Source organism: Equus przewalskii, chromosome 28 (assembly GCF_037783145.1).
Source record: "Equus przewalskii isolate Varuska chromosome 28, EquPr2, whole genome shotgun sequence".
NCBI classification, from domain to species: Eukaryota; Metazoa; Chordata; class Mammalia; order Perissodactyla; family Equidae; genus Equus; species Equus przewalskii.
Window position 1 is genome coordinate 23563782 of NC_091858.1, and position 20390 is coordinate 23584171.

Sequence of the window (20390 nt, forward strand, 5' to 3'; positions counted from 1 at the left end):
GAAAATGGTTAGTTACAGAATTATTTGCACTTTCCATTACTTTTAAATTCCTCAAAGAATAATTTAATAAACAAAACATAATGAGGACTTTACACTTTACAGGCCATCTAAATGTGCCTTTACTGAGAAACTTGTAAAATTTTTTATTTTTAGAAGTTTGACAAGTTCATCAACAAAGTTGATACACAATACAAATTATACACATTCTCCTGTGCTCACTTTAAAATATAAATTTTCTGATATTTGAGCCAAAATAGTTGAATGTTTTTCAATTGAAGTGTCAACTCTTTTTAAATGAGGAAGAATCACAGGGAAAAAATGTCAAGACTGGTTACGGAATCTCACCTTAGACTCCAGGGTCTAGAGTTGCTGTTCACGGTCAGCCTCCTATGTGACCCTTTCCATGGGGCTTCACTAACCCTCACAGCAACCCCGTTGGCTCCCTATTGTACAGATAAGTAAACTCATGCTCAGAGAAGACAAGTCATCGTGTCACCATTACCCTTTAAGTCCAGAATGGAGGGAACCTAGTGTAGGTTGTGATAGGTGACAACAGTTTTAAGTGGCCATGAGTATTCAGATAGGACTTCCCTCAGCATACATTCACAAATGCAGTGAATGCCCCCAAAAAGATGTGTCCACCACTCACCCCCATTTTTGGGGGGACATTTTCTTATTATCCTTCCAGGTTTCTCTCACCAAAAAACGGGGTCTCCACATGTAATTGTTGATGTGAGGCCCTAACAAGGGGCCTCTTCTGAAGGGATGCCATTCATATTGTAGTTTTTATTATTTAAAATTTTTCTTAATTTACTATAACTTTGTTGTTTCCAAAAACTGGCTTTTTATATACTAATTACAAATATTTTCTGACCACTTATTTTTTGTTCTGAGAATATACATATATGATTTAGTTTACAAAAGACAAATGAGTTTGAAATCAAAAAGCCTCGTTGACCTAACTTCTAAAATAAACTATCCTTCTAAGCAAAGAATGGCCTTTCTGACTGATGAAGTGATTGGAAAGTATCTTAATATTAAAGCAGGTCTCTATGGAGCTGGCCCCAGGCCAACCGGTTAAGTTCGAGAGCTCTGCTTTGGTGACCCAGAGTTTCCCAGTTTGGATTCTGGGCACGGACATGGTACCGCTCATCAAGCCATGCTGAGGCAGCATCCCACATAGCAGAACTAGGACCTACAACTAGAATAGACAACTATGTACTGGGGGGCTTTGGGGACAAGAATGAATAAATAAATAAATAGATAGATAGATAAATAAATAAATAAAGTGGGTGTCTATTGAGATTAGTGCACTGGCTAAATTTCAGTTTGATATTGTAACTCCTACCATCTGCTTTTTATATTCTATACTCAACGATGTGGCAGAGTCCTCCCATTTAAATCCGCAAGTAATTTCTGTGTAATAACTGATATTCATTTGCAATCACAATCCACAAGTATTACATAGACAAATTAGTTATTATGGAACGTTACATTATATTATCATGTTATTAGATATTAATATACAATGTTATGTGAAATATAATTATTTGTTATGGAAATTTCGTTAGTATAGAATTAACTTATTAAAGTGTAGTGGCTTTTTATCTACATTCTCCCGTCAAAATACTGCAATTTACTTAAAGTAGCAATTTAACAGACACATTGCTGAAAACTTTTGTAGCTCGCCGGAAAAAGTTAACTTGGTTGATATTAGTCATCAATGGAGAAAAGTTCTCAAAACACAATTTATTGAAATTATCTACAATGCCACAAGAAAGATTGTCAAATCTTCTGGAGACCATTTCTACAGGAAAAAAGTACAGCAAGTAAACATTGAAACTATCATAAAGTTTCATTTCCATGAAAGCAAGCCATATAATTATTATATAATAGATTATTAATATCATGACTTTAAATTCCTTATTGTGACAAAGTCTGAATTTTCAATTATCTTGTATTCTATCTGTAATGGTTGCTACTGCAAAATAAATGACATATAGTCATTTAAAACTTTCACTTAAAGAGCACCATTTTCTGATTTGCACAAGGATCGACTGTGGTCAAGCCAACCAGTCCTTACTTTCCAGCTTCCAACACAACATCCATCTTTTGCAAATGGTTTACCCAGGGGCAAAGGAAATTCGCATGCTTTGACAAATGAAGACGGGCGCCTCTGCGACAGCTTTGATATGTGTATCTTAATACATTGTTATTAAGTTCATTATTAGAAATGGGGTCTTCTTATAGCCGCAGCAAACAAAAGTCCTTTCACGATCTTGGTTTTGGGCCTTTCAAACCCCCAAACGCTGAAACTACTCTGACGGATGGGTTGAAATAAGCAGAATAGAACAAAAAATGAAATAATGAAAACAGAACGGGGAAAAGTTCCTGGGTGTTGCCTGTCTCTAAACAGTCCCTTTTCTCCAAAGCCAGACAACGATGAAGACCAAGTTCTGGTCAGCAGGGAAGACGCCCGGGTGAAAAAACACCCCCGAGACTGTCCCCGGGTTTGGGAGGACACGGCAAAGGGTGGGCCTTTCCACCATGCAGCTGTCCCCGGCACAGCTCTGGGGCTCGAGCGTCCCGGATCCAGGACCCGCGACCCCAGCGCGCACCTTCTCCTCCCCACCCCCACCTCTGCGCCCGCCCCACATCCGCTCGTGGCATCCCCGCCACCCGGTTACCAGGCAACGGGCTGCCCCGGCGTGAAGCGACTGAGCAGAATGCCCGGGGAAAGGCAGTTGGGAGGAGAACCGGGGCAGCAGAAATGAGCCCGGGTAAGAGCCGGCCCGGGGCGCTGTCCCTGGAGGGGGAGCCGTGGGAAGCGGACGCGTAGTGGAGAGCGCCGCCTCTCCAGAACCAGGGCCCTTCATCCCCAAGACAGGTCCCATCTGGAGCGCGGATCTCCGGGACTAGGCGCACACCTCTGCCACCGCGGGGAGCAAAGCCCCGCCTCCATCCCCGCGCCCCGCAGTCGCTTGCGGCCCTAGAGCCACCCTGTCCCGCCGGCTGCGTGGCCCCAGCGCGCCCTCCCGTGGCCGCTGAGGGCGTCCGCGTCCCGCATCCCCACGCCTCGCCTCCCTTTCTCCTCCTGGCAAAAGCAAAAGCGACGTACGGTTCTCTTACAGAAAAGCATCATGAGGAAGAGGATGACGTTGACTGCGTCCTCCTTTCAGCGTCAAAGATCCTAAATTCCTCTGAGTGGGTAAAGGAAAGCGGTGGCAGTGAAACAGGTAAAACCTCCAGGCCAAGGCCCCGATGGCGGTGATGTTTCTGCCTTTTACTACAGGCAATGGGGACGTTGCCTAAATCCACTGGCCCAACTGGTGTACTCCCACTAACTATTATGATGATGCTAATAATGGATAACGTGGCACATTTGTTTGTGCCAGATATTGTTCTATGCACTTAAGTGTATCAATTCATTTAATCCTCACAACCCTATGAGGTTATCCCTATTTTATAAGTGAGGAAACTGAGGCACAGAGAGGTTAACTAACTCCCCAAGGTCACACGGGCAGCAAATAAGAGAGCCACTCAGAAGAGTAGTTCCAGAGTCCAGGCCCTCATCTCCATGCTGTACTATACTGCTTCTCTGAATACCAAATATTGTTGATTTTTTGGACAGACACTAAAATGGTGTATACTTTTTCTAAAAGAAACCACTTTTTACACTAAATATTTGTGGACAATGGGATATTGTATGGGGAGGAGGTCTGCAATAACCAAAGAGCTACAGCTTTCAAGCTCTACATAAAGCGTGAATAAGATGTCATAAATTCCCAGCTAGGGGGACCTAAGAACACTGCAGTTGGAGTCTCAGTGCTGAGAGAAGCCCAAGGAGGCGCCACACCTCTTGGGGACCCCACTGTCCAGCGTGGCACGCCAGGGAAGGCACAGAGCACTGTGGTGGAAGGTGGTGCTAGATTGATGGGCCAAGTTAGGACCCCCAGTTGCCCATAACCCACGTGTGGCATAGGGGTAATCCAGACACAGAGGTGCTGAGAGAAATGGTGAACCAGAGACCTATCTGCACCTGCATAAGTCCAGGACCTTCACAAATGCTTTGTCTAGGGTCCAGAAAGAAGGGTCTAGAGCAGCCACACCTCAGTAGACAAAAGACAACTGGATGCCCAGTGGCCACCAGGATGAGCACCATCTCAGTGGAGGCCAGCAGGGCAGTGCACTGACCTGTCCCCCCTCTGCTCTTTTGCACCCCATCATCCATAAGGATATGCAGGTGGCCCTGTGCAACCAGGAGGGGTAATGGGAACACCTGAACAAGGGAGGAAGAGACCTCTCAGAGAGTTTAGACGTTGAGTCTGCTCAATATTGACCTCTAGGGGCCACCCCGTGGCCGAGTGGTTAAGTTTGCATGCTGTGATCTGCTTCAGTGGCCCAGGGTTTCGCTAGTTCGGATCCTGGACATGGCACCGCTCATCAGGCCATGTTGAGGTGGCATCCCACATAGCACAACCAGAAGGACCTACAACTAGAATATACAACTATGTACTGGGGGGCTTTGAGGAGAAGAAAGAAAAAATGAAGATTCCTTTGGGAATAAGTAACAGCCAGTGTCTCTGAAGCTCATAAAAACAAAAAGTTATTTTAATAGCTTTTAAAATAGATAAATTCAACTCTCTGCCTGCTGTCTGTCTTCACGGAATCGTCTGAACATTGCTGGAGAAAAACATTCACTTCTCAGTCATCCCATGGATCTCAGTGCTATTTGGAAAACTTCCTTTATTTTCCAGTAAGTGCGCTTTCAAAGCTTCTCCAAGATAACTATTTCCCTCTTCTTGTCTCCTCAAATCTCCGCCACCTCTCGACATGACCTGTCAACTTGTAACATGATCTCACACTATATGAAAAAAATAGAAGCAATCAAACCCAAATTCCCTCACCCTCAGCCTCCAGATTTGCTAACCCACCTGCCTGGGTCCCCATACTCTCTACCTTCCCCCCGTTTCAATGGAAGGATTGTCCCTGCCCAGTCAAAGCTCATTTCCTCCGGATCCTCTCTCTCCTGGAATCCTCAAGCACTCAGCTTCTGCAGTTAGCCTTCCAGACTCTCCAGAATTATTCTTCTTCTCCCTTCTACTCTACGACTGCAGCAGCAAGCAGGCATGATAGAATCTCCCAGGGTTAAAAAAAAATTCATTCTTGACCTTCACATCTCTTCCAACATGCACCCTATTCTACCAGGCACCCTGTTCCCTTCCACAGTAAAACAGGAGAGTTGCCAATACTCAGTGCCCACAAATCTTCACATTCTGTTCTCCTCTCAAGCCACTTCATCTGGGCTTCTGTGCCCATCACTGCCCAGAAACAGCCCTTGTCTAGGCCAGCAGTGATGTCCATATGGCTCAATACAATGTTCATAACCACGCCCCTCAACCAGAGACTGGAATATCCCACTGCCTGTTGACATCTCCACTTTGATGTCTAACAGAAATCTTGACTTTAACATATCTGAAAGAGTTTTCCCTAAAATATGTTCCTACACCATTCTTTTCCATGTCAGTAAATGGCATCATCATTCATCCAACTGCTCTCACCAAAAGCCTAGGAGTCATCCTTAGTCCTTTCGTCTGGCCACACCTAATCTTCTGGCAGTGCTGCTGGCTTTATCTCCAAAACATATTCTGAATCCACCTATTTTTCTCCATCTCTCCCACGGCCATCCTAGTCCAGATACTTTCATCTCTCACTTGGATTGTTGCAATAGTCTGCAATTGCTACCTTATAATCCGTTATCATGCAGTAGAGTGACCTGTTAACGTCCTAGTCATATCAAATCATTCTCATGATTAAAACCCTCCAAAGCTTCCCACTTTACTTAATGTAAAAGCCAAACCCCTCAGCTTGGCCTGCAAGACCCTACATAATCTAGCCCGTCTCCCCCTCTGACCTCTTATCATGCTGTGCTCCCATCTGCTCATTGAGCTGCCGCCATAATGGCTATTTTTTTTTTAGGTTGGCCCTGAGCTAACATCTGTTGCCAGTCTTCTTTTTTCTTCTTCTTCTTCTTCTACCCAAAGGCCCCCAGCACATAGTTGTAGATTCTAGTTGTGGGTTCTTCTAGTTGTGGCATGTGGGTCACCGCCCCAACATGGCTTGATGAGTGGTGCCATGACCGCACCCAGGATCCCAACTGGTGAAACCCTGGGCTGCCAAAGAGGAGAACACAAACTTTAACCACTCGGCCACCCGGCGGCCCCATTTGGGCTTGCTTTATGTTCTGCAAACACAGATAACTCGCTCTGCTTCAGAACCTTGCTGTTGCCTCCACTTCGAGTCTCTTCCTACAGATGTTCACATGGCCAGCCCCTTCTTATCATGGAGGAGTCCCGGCTGAAGCCTCAAATAATGAGAGAGGCCTTTCCTAACCACCCTTTCCAATGCGGTTCCCATCCTCCCTCACTGTCACATTCACCTATTTTCTTTGTGTTCTTTATCGCTATTTGAAAGTGTCTTGTTGGTTTATTTCTTTGTTTGTTCTTATTTTTCTGTCTACTCCTTGAGGAGGTAGGCCCCGGGGCGGCACGAGCCTCGGGCATCTTTGTCAATGCTGTGTCTATAGTACCTACAACAGGGCACACCACATAGTGGACACTCGAGATTTGAATGAATGAGGTTGTTGAAGCAATGAATCACTAAAATATGAAACATTATTTAAGGCTAAATCATGAACTTATAGAAACAACTCTAGACTTTCAGGTAGAGATTTTAGAGCCAAGGAAGGTCTCAGACCTCCTCCCCACCCAGTACCAAGTGAAATGAACAAAAAAACTGCTAGAAAACCACTAAAAACTTCACCAGAAGCACCTGAAGAAGGGAGGGGGCAGCCCCTCAGGACATAAAATTGGAAAGTGGAGGCCAAAGATAAAAAGAGAAGATTCTGGCAAGGCAAACTACAGCCTGGCTCCTAACTCTGCCTCTGACTTTCAGAAGCAATAAAGCAAGTCAAAATCCTGCAAATACTCATTGATGCCCCTCCCCCATGGCAAAGCTGAATACAGAAAAGACAGAGGAAACATCTGTATCCTTCTCTCTACTGATTGCAGTTTGGGTGAGTAGAAAGCAGCAGCTGCTAGAACAGATAGGTAAACCCAGAGGCTGGTCCACAGGAGCTTTCTTCACTCAGAGGAAGGAGGGGTCTAGCCAGGGCTGCCACTAGCCCGTGGGGTGCATCTGTGTGGATTAAAGAAGGTACACTCGACTCCAGGCGGATGCAAACCCACACAGGGTGCCGGCTAGCTGAGTGGAGCAGAGCATGGTAATGGATTTCATCCCACACATATCCTTCTGCCCAGGAGCCCTGGTGCAGGGAACAACCTGCACAGTCATATGTGGCCATCCGAGTTCTGGGACTCCATCCTGAAATGAAGGAATAATCCCAATTAAGAGAATATTTCCCTAAGGTAGTGGGATACATCTCCCTCTAGATTTCTAACAAAAAGTCTTAGGGAACAACACAACAGCAGAGATCACATCCTCCAACAGAGGCTTCACACAGCTCCAAATGATCCTTCCTCTCCCAGACCCCTCACTTAATTTTTAAGCTATAGAAAAATGGATAGGAAAATACACTGGCCCTGAAAGTGTATCTCAAAGAGCTACACCCAAGGGACTCACAGAAGGATGTCAAAAGAAAATAGAAATTCTGAGGAGAGTTGCTCTGGTTGCACATGAGTATATGAAAAGAAGCAACATGGTAACTGAAGTCATACTGTGGTCAGAAAAGGAAGAAGAGAGAGCCAGCCCTGATGGCCTAGTGGTTAAAGTTTGGTGCACTCTGCTTTGGTGGCCTGGGTTCGGTTCCCGGTGCAGAACCACACCACATATCTGTCAGTAGCCATGCTGTGGCAGTGACTCACATAGAAGAACCTACCACTAGAATATACAACTATGTACTGAGACTTTGGGGAGAAGGGAAAAAAAAAGAGGGAGATTGGCAATAGATGTTAGCTCAGGGTGAATCTCTTCCAGCAAAAAAAAAAAGAGGAAGAGATGGAGGAAGGGAAATATATGCAGAAGCAGTATGTAAATCCCATGTTCTTTCTTTAAAGTCTTTTATTTGCTATATCCCTTAAGTCTTTAGATTTCTTTTGGCCTCATATTTCTTCCTCGGTTTTAGACAAAGGAATCCTGTATTTAGCCTTGAACTTTCAAATCCTAATGAGACAAAGGAAATCTGCAGAAAAGGGAAAGTTTCATTACAGGTACAGGAAGGAGATGGAATTTTGAATAGTAAATCCATGAAGAATAAAGTTGAAGTCTGCAAATATTTATGATAGTAATATCCCATCTTCAGATTTTAATAGCTTAGTGGGAATTATGGTTACAGAACAAAATGTAAACATCATAAAACTTCACAGTGTGAAAATAATATAACTAGCAAATAGCATGAAAAGTGGAGAGTAAATGTGATTGGAAGTATAATGCTAATTTTCTCCCTTTCTTGGCAGGGAGTAACTCAACACTGAATACAATAGAAAAGTATGTTATTAAAAAACATAAAAATTCCAATCTCTTAATCCTTTTCATGATATATTCTCATTAGTTGAGAGGGATCTCATAGAAAATAATCTCTCAGGTAGTGCAAAAAAAATCTTAATACTAATGATAACTTGGACTATTTGCAGTTTTCCTTATTCCATTAAAGTAAGTGTAAATCTGGTAATATTTATTTAAAAGTACTGTGTATAATATGATCCCCCTGCTCGAAAATCCCTTCTGTTTTTCCACATATATGCATAGAGAGCTGACTGAGGGGTGGGGACCTAAAATGCACAACAGTTAGTCCTGGATGGTGGGATTCTAGGTGATATATTCTTTTCCATTTGCATTTTGACCTTTTTGACTTCATTACAAGAGGCTATTTTAGAGTCTGGAAAACTTTGGGAGGCCTGGCTGCACTGGGCCAGACCTCACTTGAGCTCCTTTTTCTCTCTCTGAGATGAACATTTCACACTACCATTTTATTCCCAGTAAGATGCAAAGCTGACAATATCCAGATGGACTCGTTGTCCCTCCTTGCCCTCTGATGAAGATGGTAATCTTCAATGAGGCAAACGATTCTGGGCTCTGAACCAAAATTGCTCCCTCAGTGATGAGGGCCAGATGGGGGAAGGGGAGTGCTATACTTTGCACCCAGCTTCTATAACAGCTGGCAGACTGTCATTCCAAAGGAGATGTGCTGACCTCTTTGAAAACTTCTTAGGCCGGGCAGGTGGCATAGTCATTAAGTGCACGTGCTCTGCTTTGGCAGCCCAGGGTTCCCGGGATCAGATCCTGGATGTGGACCTATATGCCACTCATCAAGCCATGCTGTGATGGCGTCCCACATACAAAATAGAGGGAGGTTGCCACCGATGTGAGCTCAGGGACAAGCTTCCTCACCAAAAATAACACCTTCTCTTACAGCAGAAATTGTCAGCCTACAGGAACATTCTATCATATCATACCATTCAAGACACTTAAAGTTTTTTTAATTCTTTAATAAAAATTTACAAAGCAAGTAGCCTAACATTTGGGAAAAGAGGGATGTTTGTCAGGCAATTTGCAAACATTATATAGTCTTTCCACTGTTTCAGATCTATAATCTATTTTTTAGGAAGGAACACATGAATCTTTACAGTACTTTGCGTAAAAGCATGACAAAATTCTGCTCTGTTAATCCTACTTATTTTCAACGATAAGGAGGAAAAATATCACATAGCCATTTCATAGACACTGAAGCCTATATAGTACTTTGCCAAGGGTCTCCTATAACATGAGGATTATTAGTTTTATTACCAAAAAGATGTAGTTTATATCTCAGAAACAACGATATTTGAGTTTTTGAGAGTTCAAAACTTAATGTTACAAGTTGTTTATTGTAAAAATAAAACCACTATTACAATCTCAATCTTCAGATTGACTCAATCTGAAGTCAAGTGAGAACTATTTCTTAAACTTATTATGTGACTAGCATCAGGTTCTTCCTAATGTGGACATCAAAATTCTCATTATCTCTCTGACTCACTATCCAGGAAAGTTAGGGGACTGCTTTCCATTACAGTTGTTAAAAAAGAAACCTTAAGAATTAAATCACACGGTCATTCAATTTTGCTTTTTAGAATATGGCTGCGCGTCAGAAGCAGAAAATCAAATCCAACCACGGTCAGCATTGAAAGTGAGTATATTTCATGGTGTTGTCTCCGAAAACCTGTGTAGAGGCTGATCTTTCTCAGAATCAGTACTTCATAAATGCATATGGGTTTTTCATTAAAATGTTAATTAAAATGCATTGGTTAGCAAAAATGACTAAGAATGTGAGTAACCTCATGTGATCCTTTCTTGTAATAGGCAACTTTTGGGGATGTTAAAAAAATCATAACAATTCAAGTTTTTGAAGCAATATTCAACCCCATGCCTTGTTTAATTTTGTTATAGGCCCTTCAGCATCAATTGGAGTCATTTCAGGCTCTCCGAATACAGACTTTGCAGAATGTTAGCATGGTATGTTCCTTTTAATCCATACATAGGAAATATCCAAACTGAAGATATCATCCCACATTTCTAAGCTGATGATCACTAGCCAATTGGTTGATATAGAATATAATAAAATAGAAGCTGCAACATATTCTAGGCTCAAAATTTGTTTGGAGGAAACTATATTCTGTTATACTTGCATTTGGATATGAGCCGAAAAGAAACAGCGCTCACTGATTTTTAAAACATATGCTTAAAGTGCTACCTATATATAGTCTACAAAAAGGGACTCTCATTATAAAGTGATATAAAATCTAACTCAAACAACTTTATTAGCTCAGGTAACTGAAAATGCTAGGGATAGTTCACTTGGGGATGGCTTAATCCATCTGATTGGGACTCATATCATCAAGGGACCAGGCTCACTCCTTACCTTGGTTCCGCTTTCCACAGTAATGGGTTCTCAGACTCCATGTGGTGGCAACAGGTCTGCTTGAAGTTCCAGGCCTTTCTCCTTCTAGATTCCAGTCAGATGGAGAAGAGAGCATGCTCTTCTCTCCTACCAGCTTATCCTAAGGGTCTTGGCCTGATTCTGACTGCCCCAGCCCGGGTCACACGCAGTGTTTGAACCAGCCACTGTCCAGAGTGAGGCAGTGTTCTGACTGGTTAGCTCTGAGTCACCTGCCCACCTCTGGAGCTAGATGTGGGATCAGTATTACACATCCAAAGGCACATGGACTTTCTATCCAGAAGAAATAACAGGTAGTGTTACCAGGAGGACAGGGTATGGATATTGGGGATGCATAACACAACACATATTCACTGAAGGCCCGATATAAACTTCATCCCAATAGTCTTGTACTAAAGGCACTGTGGGGAGAGCCAGCCCTGATGACCTAGTGGTTCAAGTTCAGTGCTCTCATCACTTCGGCGGCCTGGGTTCATTTCCTGGCTGTGGAACCACACCACGGGTCTGTCAGTTGCCCTGCTGTGGCAACAGCTCACAGAGAAGAACTAGAAGGACTTACAACTAGGATATACAACCATGCACTGGGGCTTTGGGGAGGAAAACAAAAAAGAGGAAGCTTGGCAACAGATGTTAGCTCAGGACGAATCTTTCAGAATAAAAAAATAAAAGCAACTACAGGGAAATGAGAGGATAAACTCCTGAGGGTGTGTTCTAGAATACGGTCCATTCTGATGTCAGAGATCAAAGGTCTCTGGTCTACTCAACAATGTAAAAGTCAAACATCTAAAATTATTTGAAGATAGTTCATAAACTCTTGTTTTCCTAAATTGTTTTTCTGATTTTATAATCATATAATAAAGGCATGATTTTCCTAAATATTCCTTTAATGATAGAGAGTACAATAAATTTAATTTATATTTTATATTATGGGAAAGAATTTTTATGTGCAGGAAATTTAAAGGTATCTTTTAATTATAATATCTGTTATTCCTATACATTCATAAGTTTATAAATCTGAAATCAAATTCTAACATTCTCAATTTATCTTTTAAAGGTACAGTCTGAAATCAGTGAAATACTGAACAAAAGTATTATTGAAGTAGAAAACCCACAACCGAACTCAGAAAAAAATCTGGTATTCAGCCCACACATTGAAAAGGCTGTGGTATGTTATTCTGTACAAAATCATTTTTATATTTAGGTACTTCAAAAATGTTACTGCAACTAGCTTACCGACACCTTTGTATTCTTCACACAGCGACTGGACTGTCAGAGATGAAAATAAGGAAATTCCTGATGTAAAAACCCTAAAAGATGTGGGTTTACTTCCATACTTCTGCAACTTTCCCATTTCTCTTAGGAGTGTGTGAGGGGCATCTGACTTAGTCCAGACACCTAAAGATTCCCAAGTAAACCGAAACACAAGGCAGTTTTGATGATCTCTCTGGCCACTTAGGAGTTTTTCTACTTTTAGGATTGACCTAGACCTGTGCCTACACTCATTAGAACTCACATTTCCAGGATAGCTACAGCCCTAGAATCCTCTGAAACTATGAATTTAAGCTAAGGTTGATGAATAGCCTAGAAGTGGAAAGACTCATTTTCCTTGAACTTCCATTTGCTCTGTTACATTCCATTTGACCATTGACCTATGCCATTTGGCCATCTGACCTATTCTATTTGACCTATTCCATTTGAGGGATCTAAGAGACCACCTATCTTTGAGGTCTCTTGAGGGATGCTAAACTTATCTTTCTGAAATTGAGGGGTTGGCCCATGTATCTCACCCCCCGAGGAAATAAGCGCAATTTCTAAGCAAATTGTGAAGACCAGAGTTACAGATCTCGAAATAACTTGTTAGATTTTCTGGGAAAAAATGAATTATACTCATTAGGCTTCTTTGCTGTGGAAATGGATAAAATGTTCATTTTGATTGTAAAAATTAATCTTCCACAAAAAATTATCTTAATTTGCTGGTTATGTGGCAAATGGTAGTACATTTATAGCATGCTTTTTATTGTTACTAGCCTATAGAGAATCAAGAAGAAATCCTTTCTATGGAGAAAATTCATCATTTTGAGGATTCCAGGACTCTTCATTCAATGGAAGAAAAATCCAGTAGCGATAGCATTAATAGTCTCTCTCAAGGTATAAATACTCCATCCCAGATACATTTCAAGGACATATTAACTTTGAAAACCTCAACAGATAATTCAGTTCCAAACATAATTATGAGCCCTTCAGAAGATTCTGACAAGTTGAAGAATTATAATAACCTTTATAGTTTTCTACCTAATGCACCTCAAAATATGATGTCTCAAACTGATACGGTAATTCTGGATAAATCCAAAATCACTATGCCTTTTCTCAAGCATGGATTTTGTGAAAATTTAGATGATATTTGCCTTTCTATCAAACAAATGAAGGAGGAGCTTCAAAAATCACATGATAGGGAACTAGCACTTACGAATCAACTTCAAACTTTAAAAACTGATGCAAATGTTCCAACTAATGGTAAATATGACCTGTCCCCCACTCACAAGGAAAAAATTTACTTTATTAAGGAAGAAAATATAGAAAGTAACTTAAATGAAGATATAAAATCAAAGAGAATTTCAGAATTAGAGGCATTACTAAACAAATTACTCCCACTCAGGGGAACAGCGTCAAAATTCCATGTGAATTTTTGTAGGAAATGTAAAAAATTATCTAAGAGTGAAATACACAGGGGAAAAAGGAATGAGAAAAACAACAAGGAAATTCCCATCACTGGCAAGAATATTACAGATTTAAAATTCCATTCCAGAGTTCCAAGACATACACTGTCATTTTTTGACCCAACAAATGAAATGAAAAACAAAGAAAGGCAACCATTTGTAGTAAAACACGGATCAACAGTATTTGAAAATGAGAGAACACCCAAAGTCAATTCTGTCACTGAGCAGTGTGTTGCAAAAGTTCAGTACTTACAGAATTACCTAAAAGAATCTATACAGATACAGAAAAAAGTAACGGAACTGGAGAATGAAAATCTAACCCTTAAGACCAAAATAAAACCGCTAGTCTTTACCACACAATCTCTGATACAGAAAATTGAAATACATGAAAAGCAACTTAAGAATTTGGTTGAAGAAAAGAACACTATTCAGTCCAAGCTAGTTAAAACAGAAGAAAATGGTAAAGAATGTCTTAAAGAATTGAAAAAAATAATTAGTAAATATAATGCTCTCCAAGGACATAATAAAACTCTAGAGGAAAAAAATAGTCAACTTTCTTTGGAGAAACAACAAATGATAGAAACTCTAGATCAACTGAAAAGTAAGGAACACAAAACTCAAAATGATATGGCCATTGTCAATGAAGAAAACAGTCGATTGAGTATAGAAATGGAATCAATGAAAACAAATATTCTGTTGATACAAGATGAAAAGGAAATGTTAGAGGAAAAAACATACCAGCTTTTAAAAGAAAAAAGCTCACTTGAAAATGAACTGAAAGAAAACAAGCTAGAGATAATGCAACTGAAAGAGAAAGAAAGATTGGCAAAAACTGAACAAGAGACACTTCTTCAAATAATAGAAACAGTTAAAAATGAAAAATTTAATCTTGAAACAACATTACAAGAATGTACTGCTGCTAGACAAAAGATGGAAAGAGAAATTGAGAATATTCAAACTTACCACTCTACTGCAGAAGAGAATTTTCTGAAAGAAATACAAAATGCAAAATCAGAAGCAAGTATTTATAAGAACAGCTTGTCAGAAATGAGCAATGAATGCGAAATGTTATCAAAAATGGTAATGGAAATTAAAACAGATAATCAGATTCTAAAAGAAGAACTAAAAAAACATAGTCAAGAAAATGTAAATTTTGAGAACAGCATCAGTAGACTCACAGAAGACAAAGTACTTTTAGAAAACTATGTAAGAAGTATAGAAAATGAAAGGGATACCCTCGAATTTGAGATGCGGAATCTTCAAAGAGATTATTTAAATCTAAGTGAAAAAATGTGTAGTCAGCATGGTGACCTAGCAAAAATGGGTTACATTTCGAGAAGAGAGAAATTCCATTTTGACAACTATGATACTCGTGAAGACACCTCCAGTCCCAGGAGTAGACCTTTAGCTCCTGATTTGAAAGGTATGTACATTGTGGTGGATTAGTGCAGATGTGTTTAAGATCCTTTTAGCCTACTGGGCACTAGCCAGACAACAGTAATAAGAAGGAAACTTTTTAAGATGAATATTATTTAGTTTTGTAAGATTTGTATCCAATTTGTTATATAGGGATTTTGTTCTTTTGATAAATTACTTAGGGATTTTGTTCTTTTGATAAAATTCATGTTGTTATTTTATGTTACTGCTATACATTGTATATGCACAAAGCAACTTTGGTAGGGAGCAGAGTTGTTTTTTTTTTTAATTATCATCTTTCTGAAGTTTCCTTACCACTCCCACCTTAAAAAATTTCTTCTTTTCTTCCAGGAATTCCAAGTAAACTGTATCAACTACTTCCATCCAAGATATGTAAATAAATTTCTAAAATCAATGTTTTAAAATCCTTTGTCTAAGTACTTTTTTCCCACAAAATAATTTTAAGATCACTTTAACATATGATTACAATTACCTTTTTAAATTAGATGTTGGAATTAAGTATATATTTTTTTATTGTCAAGAACTGTGAAAAGTCTCAGATTTTACCTAACTTGTAAGTTAATATGTTAGCCTGACAAAGTTTCACGGGTTCTAGTGGAAGACATGAGACTTCTGGGTCAGAGATAAAAGACAGTTTGTTACTCAGAGCAATAGCAATAGCCAGAGTATTAGCATTTTTGTATCAGTTCTCCATGCCAATTCCTATGGGCAACATGAAGAGGGCCACACAGTGGGTTACATTAAAGGAAAGAACTCTGAGCTTAGGGAACCCAAATCTTTATAAGCACAGTAAGCATGCCTGCCTTTTGCCCTAGATGGAAACATTACCTTTATTATACAGGACAGTTGGCATACCTGCTCTTGCTCCTGAGGGGACATTATCTCTAGCTTCCAAGATTGCTTGCTGTATAAATAAACATTGAATTTTGTCAAATGCATTTTCTGCATTTATTGAGGTGATCATGTGCTTTTTTCCCCCTTGAATCTGGTAATATGGTAATTACATTGATTAATTTTGAAACATTATACTAACTTTGCATTCCCGGAATAAACTCCACTAGGTCATGTATTATCCTTTTAATATATACTGCTGGGTTCAATTTGATCATATTTGTTGGATTTCTGCTTCTATGTTCAGAAGGATATTGATCTCTATATTATAATTTTCTTTTAATGTCTTTATCTGGTTTTAGCATCAGGAAAATCTGGCCTCATAAAATGTGTTCAGAAGTGATCCCTTCTCCTCTATTTTCTGAAAGGATTAGTGTTGGATTGGTGTTATTGACATTATCGCTTCCTGAAATATATAATAGAATTGACCAGAGGGCCTGGATTTTTCTAAAGGAGAAGGTTTTACATTGCAAAAATCAATTTCATTAACAGATATAAAACTATCTATATTTTTCTATTTCTTCTTGACTTAGTTTTGATCATTTGTATGTTCTGAGGAATTTATACATTTCTTGTAAGTTCTCAAATTACTGGCATAAAGTTGTTCATAATATTCCTTATCTTTTTAATATTCAGAGGACCTGTGGTGACATTGCATCTTTAATTTCTGACATTGGTAATTTGGGGTTTCTTCTTTTTTTTATCAGTCTTGCTAGAGTTTAGTCAATTTTATAGCTTTTTTCAAAAAGCTTTTTGTTTTATTGATTTTTCCCTGCTGATTTTTCTATTTTTTAATCCAGTGATTTCTGTTCTTGTTTTAATAATTTCCTTCCTTCTTCTTCTTTTGGGTTTAAGTTGCTCTTTCTCTAGTCTCTAGTTCCTAAAGGTAGAAGATCAGATCATTGGTTTGGAACCTTTATTTTTCTCTACTATCTATATTTGCAGATACAACTTTCCTTCAAAGCACTGCTTTAGCTGCATCACATAAAGTCTGATATTTTTCCAATTTCACTTAGTTCAAAATATTTTCTCTTTCTCTTCTGATTTATTCCTTGGCCTAATGGAGTATTTAGAAATGTTGCTTAATTTCCAAATATTTGGAGATTTTCAGATATTGTTACTGATTTCTAATTTAAATCTATGGTGATCAGAAAACACACTCTATACAATTTATCTTTTTAAATTTATTGGGACTTGTTTTAATGATCAGCCTATAGTCTGCCTTGGTTAATGTTTCATGTGAACTTGAAGAAAATGTATATTCTGCCATTGTTGGGTGGAGCGTTCATAAATGTCAATTAAGTAAAGTGGTTGACAGTGTTGATCAAGTGTTCTGTATCCTGACTGATCTTCTGTCTACTTGTTCTAACAGTTACTGATACAGGAATAGAGAAGTTGGTGTGCCCATTCTATCAGTTTTTGTTTCTTCTGTTTTAAAGCTCTCTTATGTGTGCACTTTTAGCACTATTATGTCCTGTTGGTGAATTGATCCCTTTATTAATATGAAATGACCCTCTCTATCCCTAGTGATATTCTGTAAAGCCTTTGATTGATATTAATATAGATCCCCCAGTTGTCTTTAGAAGACTGTTTGCATAGTACATGTTTCTGCGTCTTTTTACTTTTCTTTGTAATGGTGAATCACTAGGAAACAATTTTAATAGTCAAATAATAAATATATACCATGAAAAATTGATGACTAAATCCTGAAATCAAACAAAGAATTCAAGTATTGAGAAAAGGACTAATGATGAGCACTGTATCCACTTAAATACAGAACTAGGATTAAAGAATTGAGAGAATTATAGTTACAAAATAGAATATTTGTGTTAAAAACATTGACAATATAAAACAAGGTAACTAAAAAGACAATGTGCATCCTTTTACTTTTAACCTATCTGTGTCTTTGCATTTAAAGTGGGTTTGTTTTAGGAAGCATATAGATAGCGCTTTCTTTTTATAAAGTCTGACCATCTATGCCTTTAAAGAGAAGTGTTTAGCTATTTATATTTAATGTAATTATAAATATGGTTTAAAGTAATTAACTAGCATCCATCTATTTGATTTCCATTTGTGCCACCTATTTTGTTCCTTTTATTTCTTTTCCTACCTTCTTTTGGATTAATTAAGTATTTAGGATTCCATTTTCTCTCTGTTTTGCCTTATTAGATATCCCTCTTTGTTTACTTTTCAAAGGTTCTCTAGAGTTGTAATATAGATCTTTGCCTTACGACAGACCTTCTCCAAATAATATTATATCAGTTCATATACAATGGAAGAATCTTACAATAACGTATTTCTATTTCCTTCTTCTCATTCTTTATGCTATTATTGTTTAGTCTTTACCTTTATATATGTTATAAACCCCATAACACAAATTTCATATTTTTACTATAAATAGTAAATTATTTCTGCCTCTTTAAAGAAGCTAAACCATGAGGAAAAAAATATTTCATGTTTAACTACACGTTTATGATTTCCAGCATCCTTTGAGTAGATCCAAGCTTCCATCTGATACAATTTTTATTCTGCTTGAAAACTTCCCTTAACATGTCTTGTAATGCAGGTCTCAGCTTTTCTTTTTCTCAAAAAGTCTTGGGGCTGGGCCGGTGGCATAGTGGTTAAGTTCACATGCTCTGCTTTGGAGGCCCAGGGTTCGGGTCCTGGGCACGGACCTTAATACCACTCATCAAGCCATGCTATGGCAGCATCCCACATACAAAATAGAGGAGGATTGGCACAGATGTTAGCTCAGGGACAATCTTCCTCACCAAAAAAAAAAAAAAAAGGTCTTTATTTTACCTTAATTTTTTGAAAATATTTTTCAACGAATATGGAATTCTGAGTTGGCAGTTTCTTTCTGCACTTGGAAGATGTCATTTATTGTTTTCTGACTTGCATGGTTTCTGATAAGAATTCTTGTATATAGTGTGTCTTTTTTGCTCTGACCAACATTAAGATTCTTCTCTTTATCACTGGTTTTCTGTAATTTTATTATGATGTGTCCTGGTGTGCATTTTCTTTGTGTTTATCCTGCTTGTGTTTCCTCGGGCATCTGGGATTTATAATTTTCATCGTATTTGGAAAATTTCAGCCATTATTTCTTCAAATCTTTTTCTCTCTGCTCCTTTCTGAGACTCGATTACACATATGTTAGACCATTTAATATTGTGCTAGAGCTCACTGGTGTTCTGTTCATTTTTGTTTCAGTCTTTTATCTCTCTGTGTTTCACTTTGGATACTTTCTATTAATATATCTTCAAAAGTTTACTAGCCTTTCTCTTTCGCGATGATAAATTTGCTATTTTTCCAATTTACTAAAGTTTTCCATTTCAGATGTTTTGTTTTTCATCTCTAGGTTTCCCATTTGGTTCTTGTTTATAATTTTCATTTCTCTCCTCTTTGTGTTCATATTTTCCTTTACATACATTAACACAGTTATAGAAGCTATTTTAACATCCTTGTTTGCTAATTCCATCTTCTCTACCATTTTTGGATTTGTTTCTATTCACTGATTTTTCTCCTGGTTATGGGTCACATTTTCTTGCTTCTGGTAGTTTTTTATTGGAAGATGGACATTGTGAATTTTACATTGTTGATTGTCCGGATTTTGTTGTTTTCCTTTACACATTGTTGGGATTGGTTGTGTTAGGTGTACATTACTTCTGTTTTAATTTAATCCTTTTGAGGCTTGCCTTTAAACTTTTTTTAGGATGGGTCTAGTGTAACCTTTAGTCTAATCTAGATCCTCTAGAATCTCCACTGAATGCCCTGAGAAATTGACAACTCTCCACTGGCTGATGGGAACTTCCAAGCCTCAAATGATTTCTGGCCCTCTGTGAGCTGTGGGAACCTGTTCGCTGACAGGCCCCCAGTTGTTCTTTTCCCCGCCTCCTGGAATTTAACTTGATGCTTGCATGTCTTAGTAGTCAGCAGAGGTAAGGGGACTCCTATGCAGAATTCTGAACTCTTTTCCTGTGTAGCTCTTTCCCCTCTTAGAACTCTACCCCACAAATTCCAGCCACTTTAGACTCCTTGGGTTCCAATTTTTGTTTCAATTCAGCAAGGCCACCGTACTCTGAGACTCCCCTCCATCCTCTCCCGTCCAGAAACTGCCTCCAGACAAAAAGCAATTGCGGGGCTCACCTCAATTGTTTCCTTTTCCTCATGGATCACAGTCCTGCGCTGCATGTGTCCAATGTTAAAAAGAGTTGTGGCATATGTTTTGTAGAGTTTCTAATTGTTTAAGGAAGGAGGATAAATCCGGTCCCTGTTACTCTATCTTGGCCAGAATCCAATTTAGAGTAGTCAAGTTTGGGAAGTTTGGAAAGTTAAGCCCTGTGAATGGACAGAACACAGCAGTGATTTTTCTAAGTAGCTGGTATATGTAGGTA

At 39.0% G+C, this 20390-nt stretch overlaps 1 protein-coding gene and 1 long non-coding RNA gene across 4 annotated transcripts in view; one reads left to right on the forward strand and one right to left on the reverse strand.

Annotated features, from left to right (window-relative positions):
* Positions 1-12575, reverse strand: part of LOC139080146 (uncharacterized) — a 28597-nt gene extending 16022 nt beyond the window's left edge. The window contains exon 1 of the long non-coding RNA XR_011534403.1: positions 10916-12575. This is a non-coding gene — a long non-coding RNA (uncharacterized lncRNA). The remainder of the gene's footprint in view (positions 1-10915) is intronic.
* Positions 2637-15509, forward strand: CCDC110 (coiled-coil domain containing 110). 3 transcript variants are annotated; one of them, XM_070599047.1, is made up of 8 exons: positions 2649-2780; positions 3132-3236; positions 6955-7075; positions 10128-10183; positions 10444-10509; positions 12006-12116; positions 12979-15091; positions 15436-15509. In XM_070599047.1, the coding sequence occupies exons 3-8, from the start codon at positions 6994-6996 to the stop codon at positions 15483-15485; spliced, it is 2478 nt and encodes an 825-aa protein (XP_070455148.1). In that variant the 5' UTR covers positions 2649-2780; positions 3132-3236; positions 6955-6993; the 3' UTR covers positions 15486-15509. The 3 variants fall into 3 exon arrangements, with proteins under 3 accessions (XP_008534431.2, XP_070455148.1, XP_070455149.1); XM_008536209.2 differs by lacking the exon at positions 6955-7075 and having other exon boundaries at positions 2637-2780; XM_070599048.1 differs by lacking the exons at positions 6955-7075; positions 15436-15509 and having other exon boundaries at positions 2666-2780; positions 12210-14438.
* The last annotated feature ends 4881 nt before the right edge of the window (positions 15510-20390 follow it).

Coding starts and splice junctions, on each gene's coding strand:
- CCDC110 (XM_008536209.2), top strand. Junction 3,237..10,127: donor AAGCGGTGGCAGTGAAACAG/GTAAAACCTCCA, acceptor TTTGCTTTTTAG/AATATGGCTGCGCGTCAGAA. Junction 10,184..10,443: donor AACCACGGTCAGCATTGAAA/GTGAGTATATTT, acceptor ATTTTGTTATAG/GCCCTTCAGCATCAATTGGA.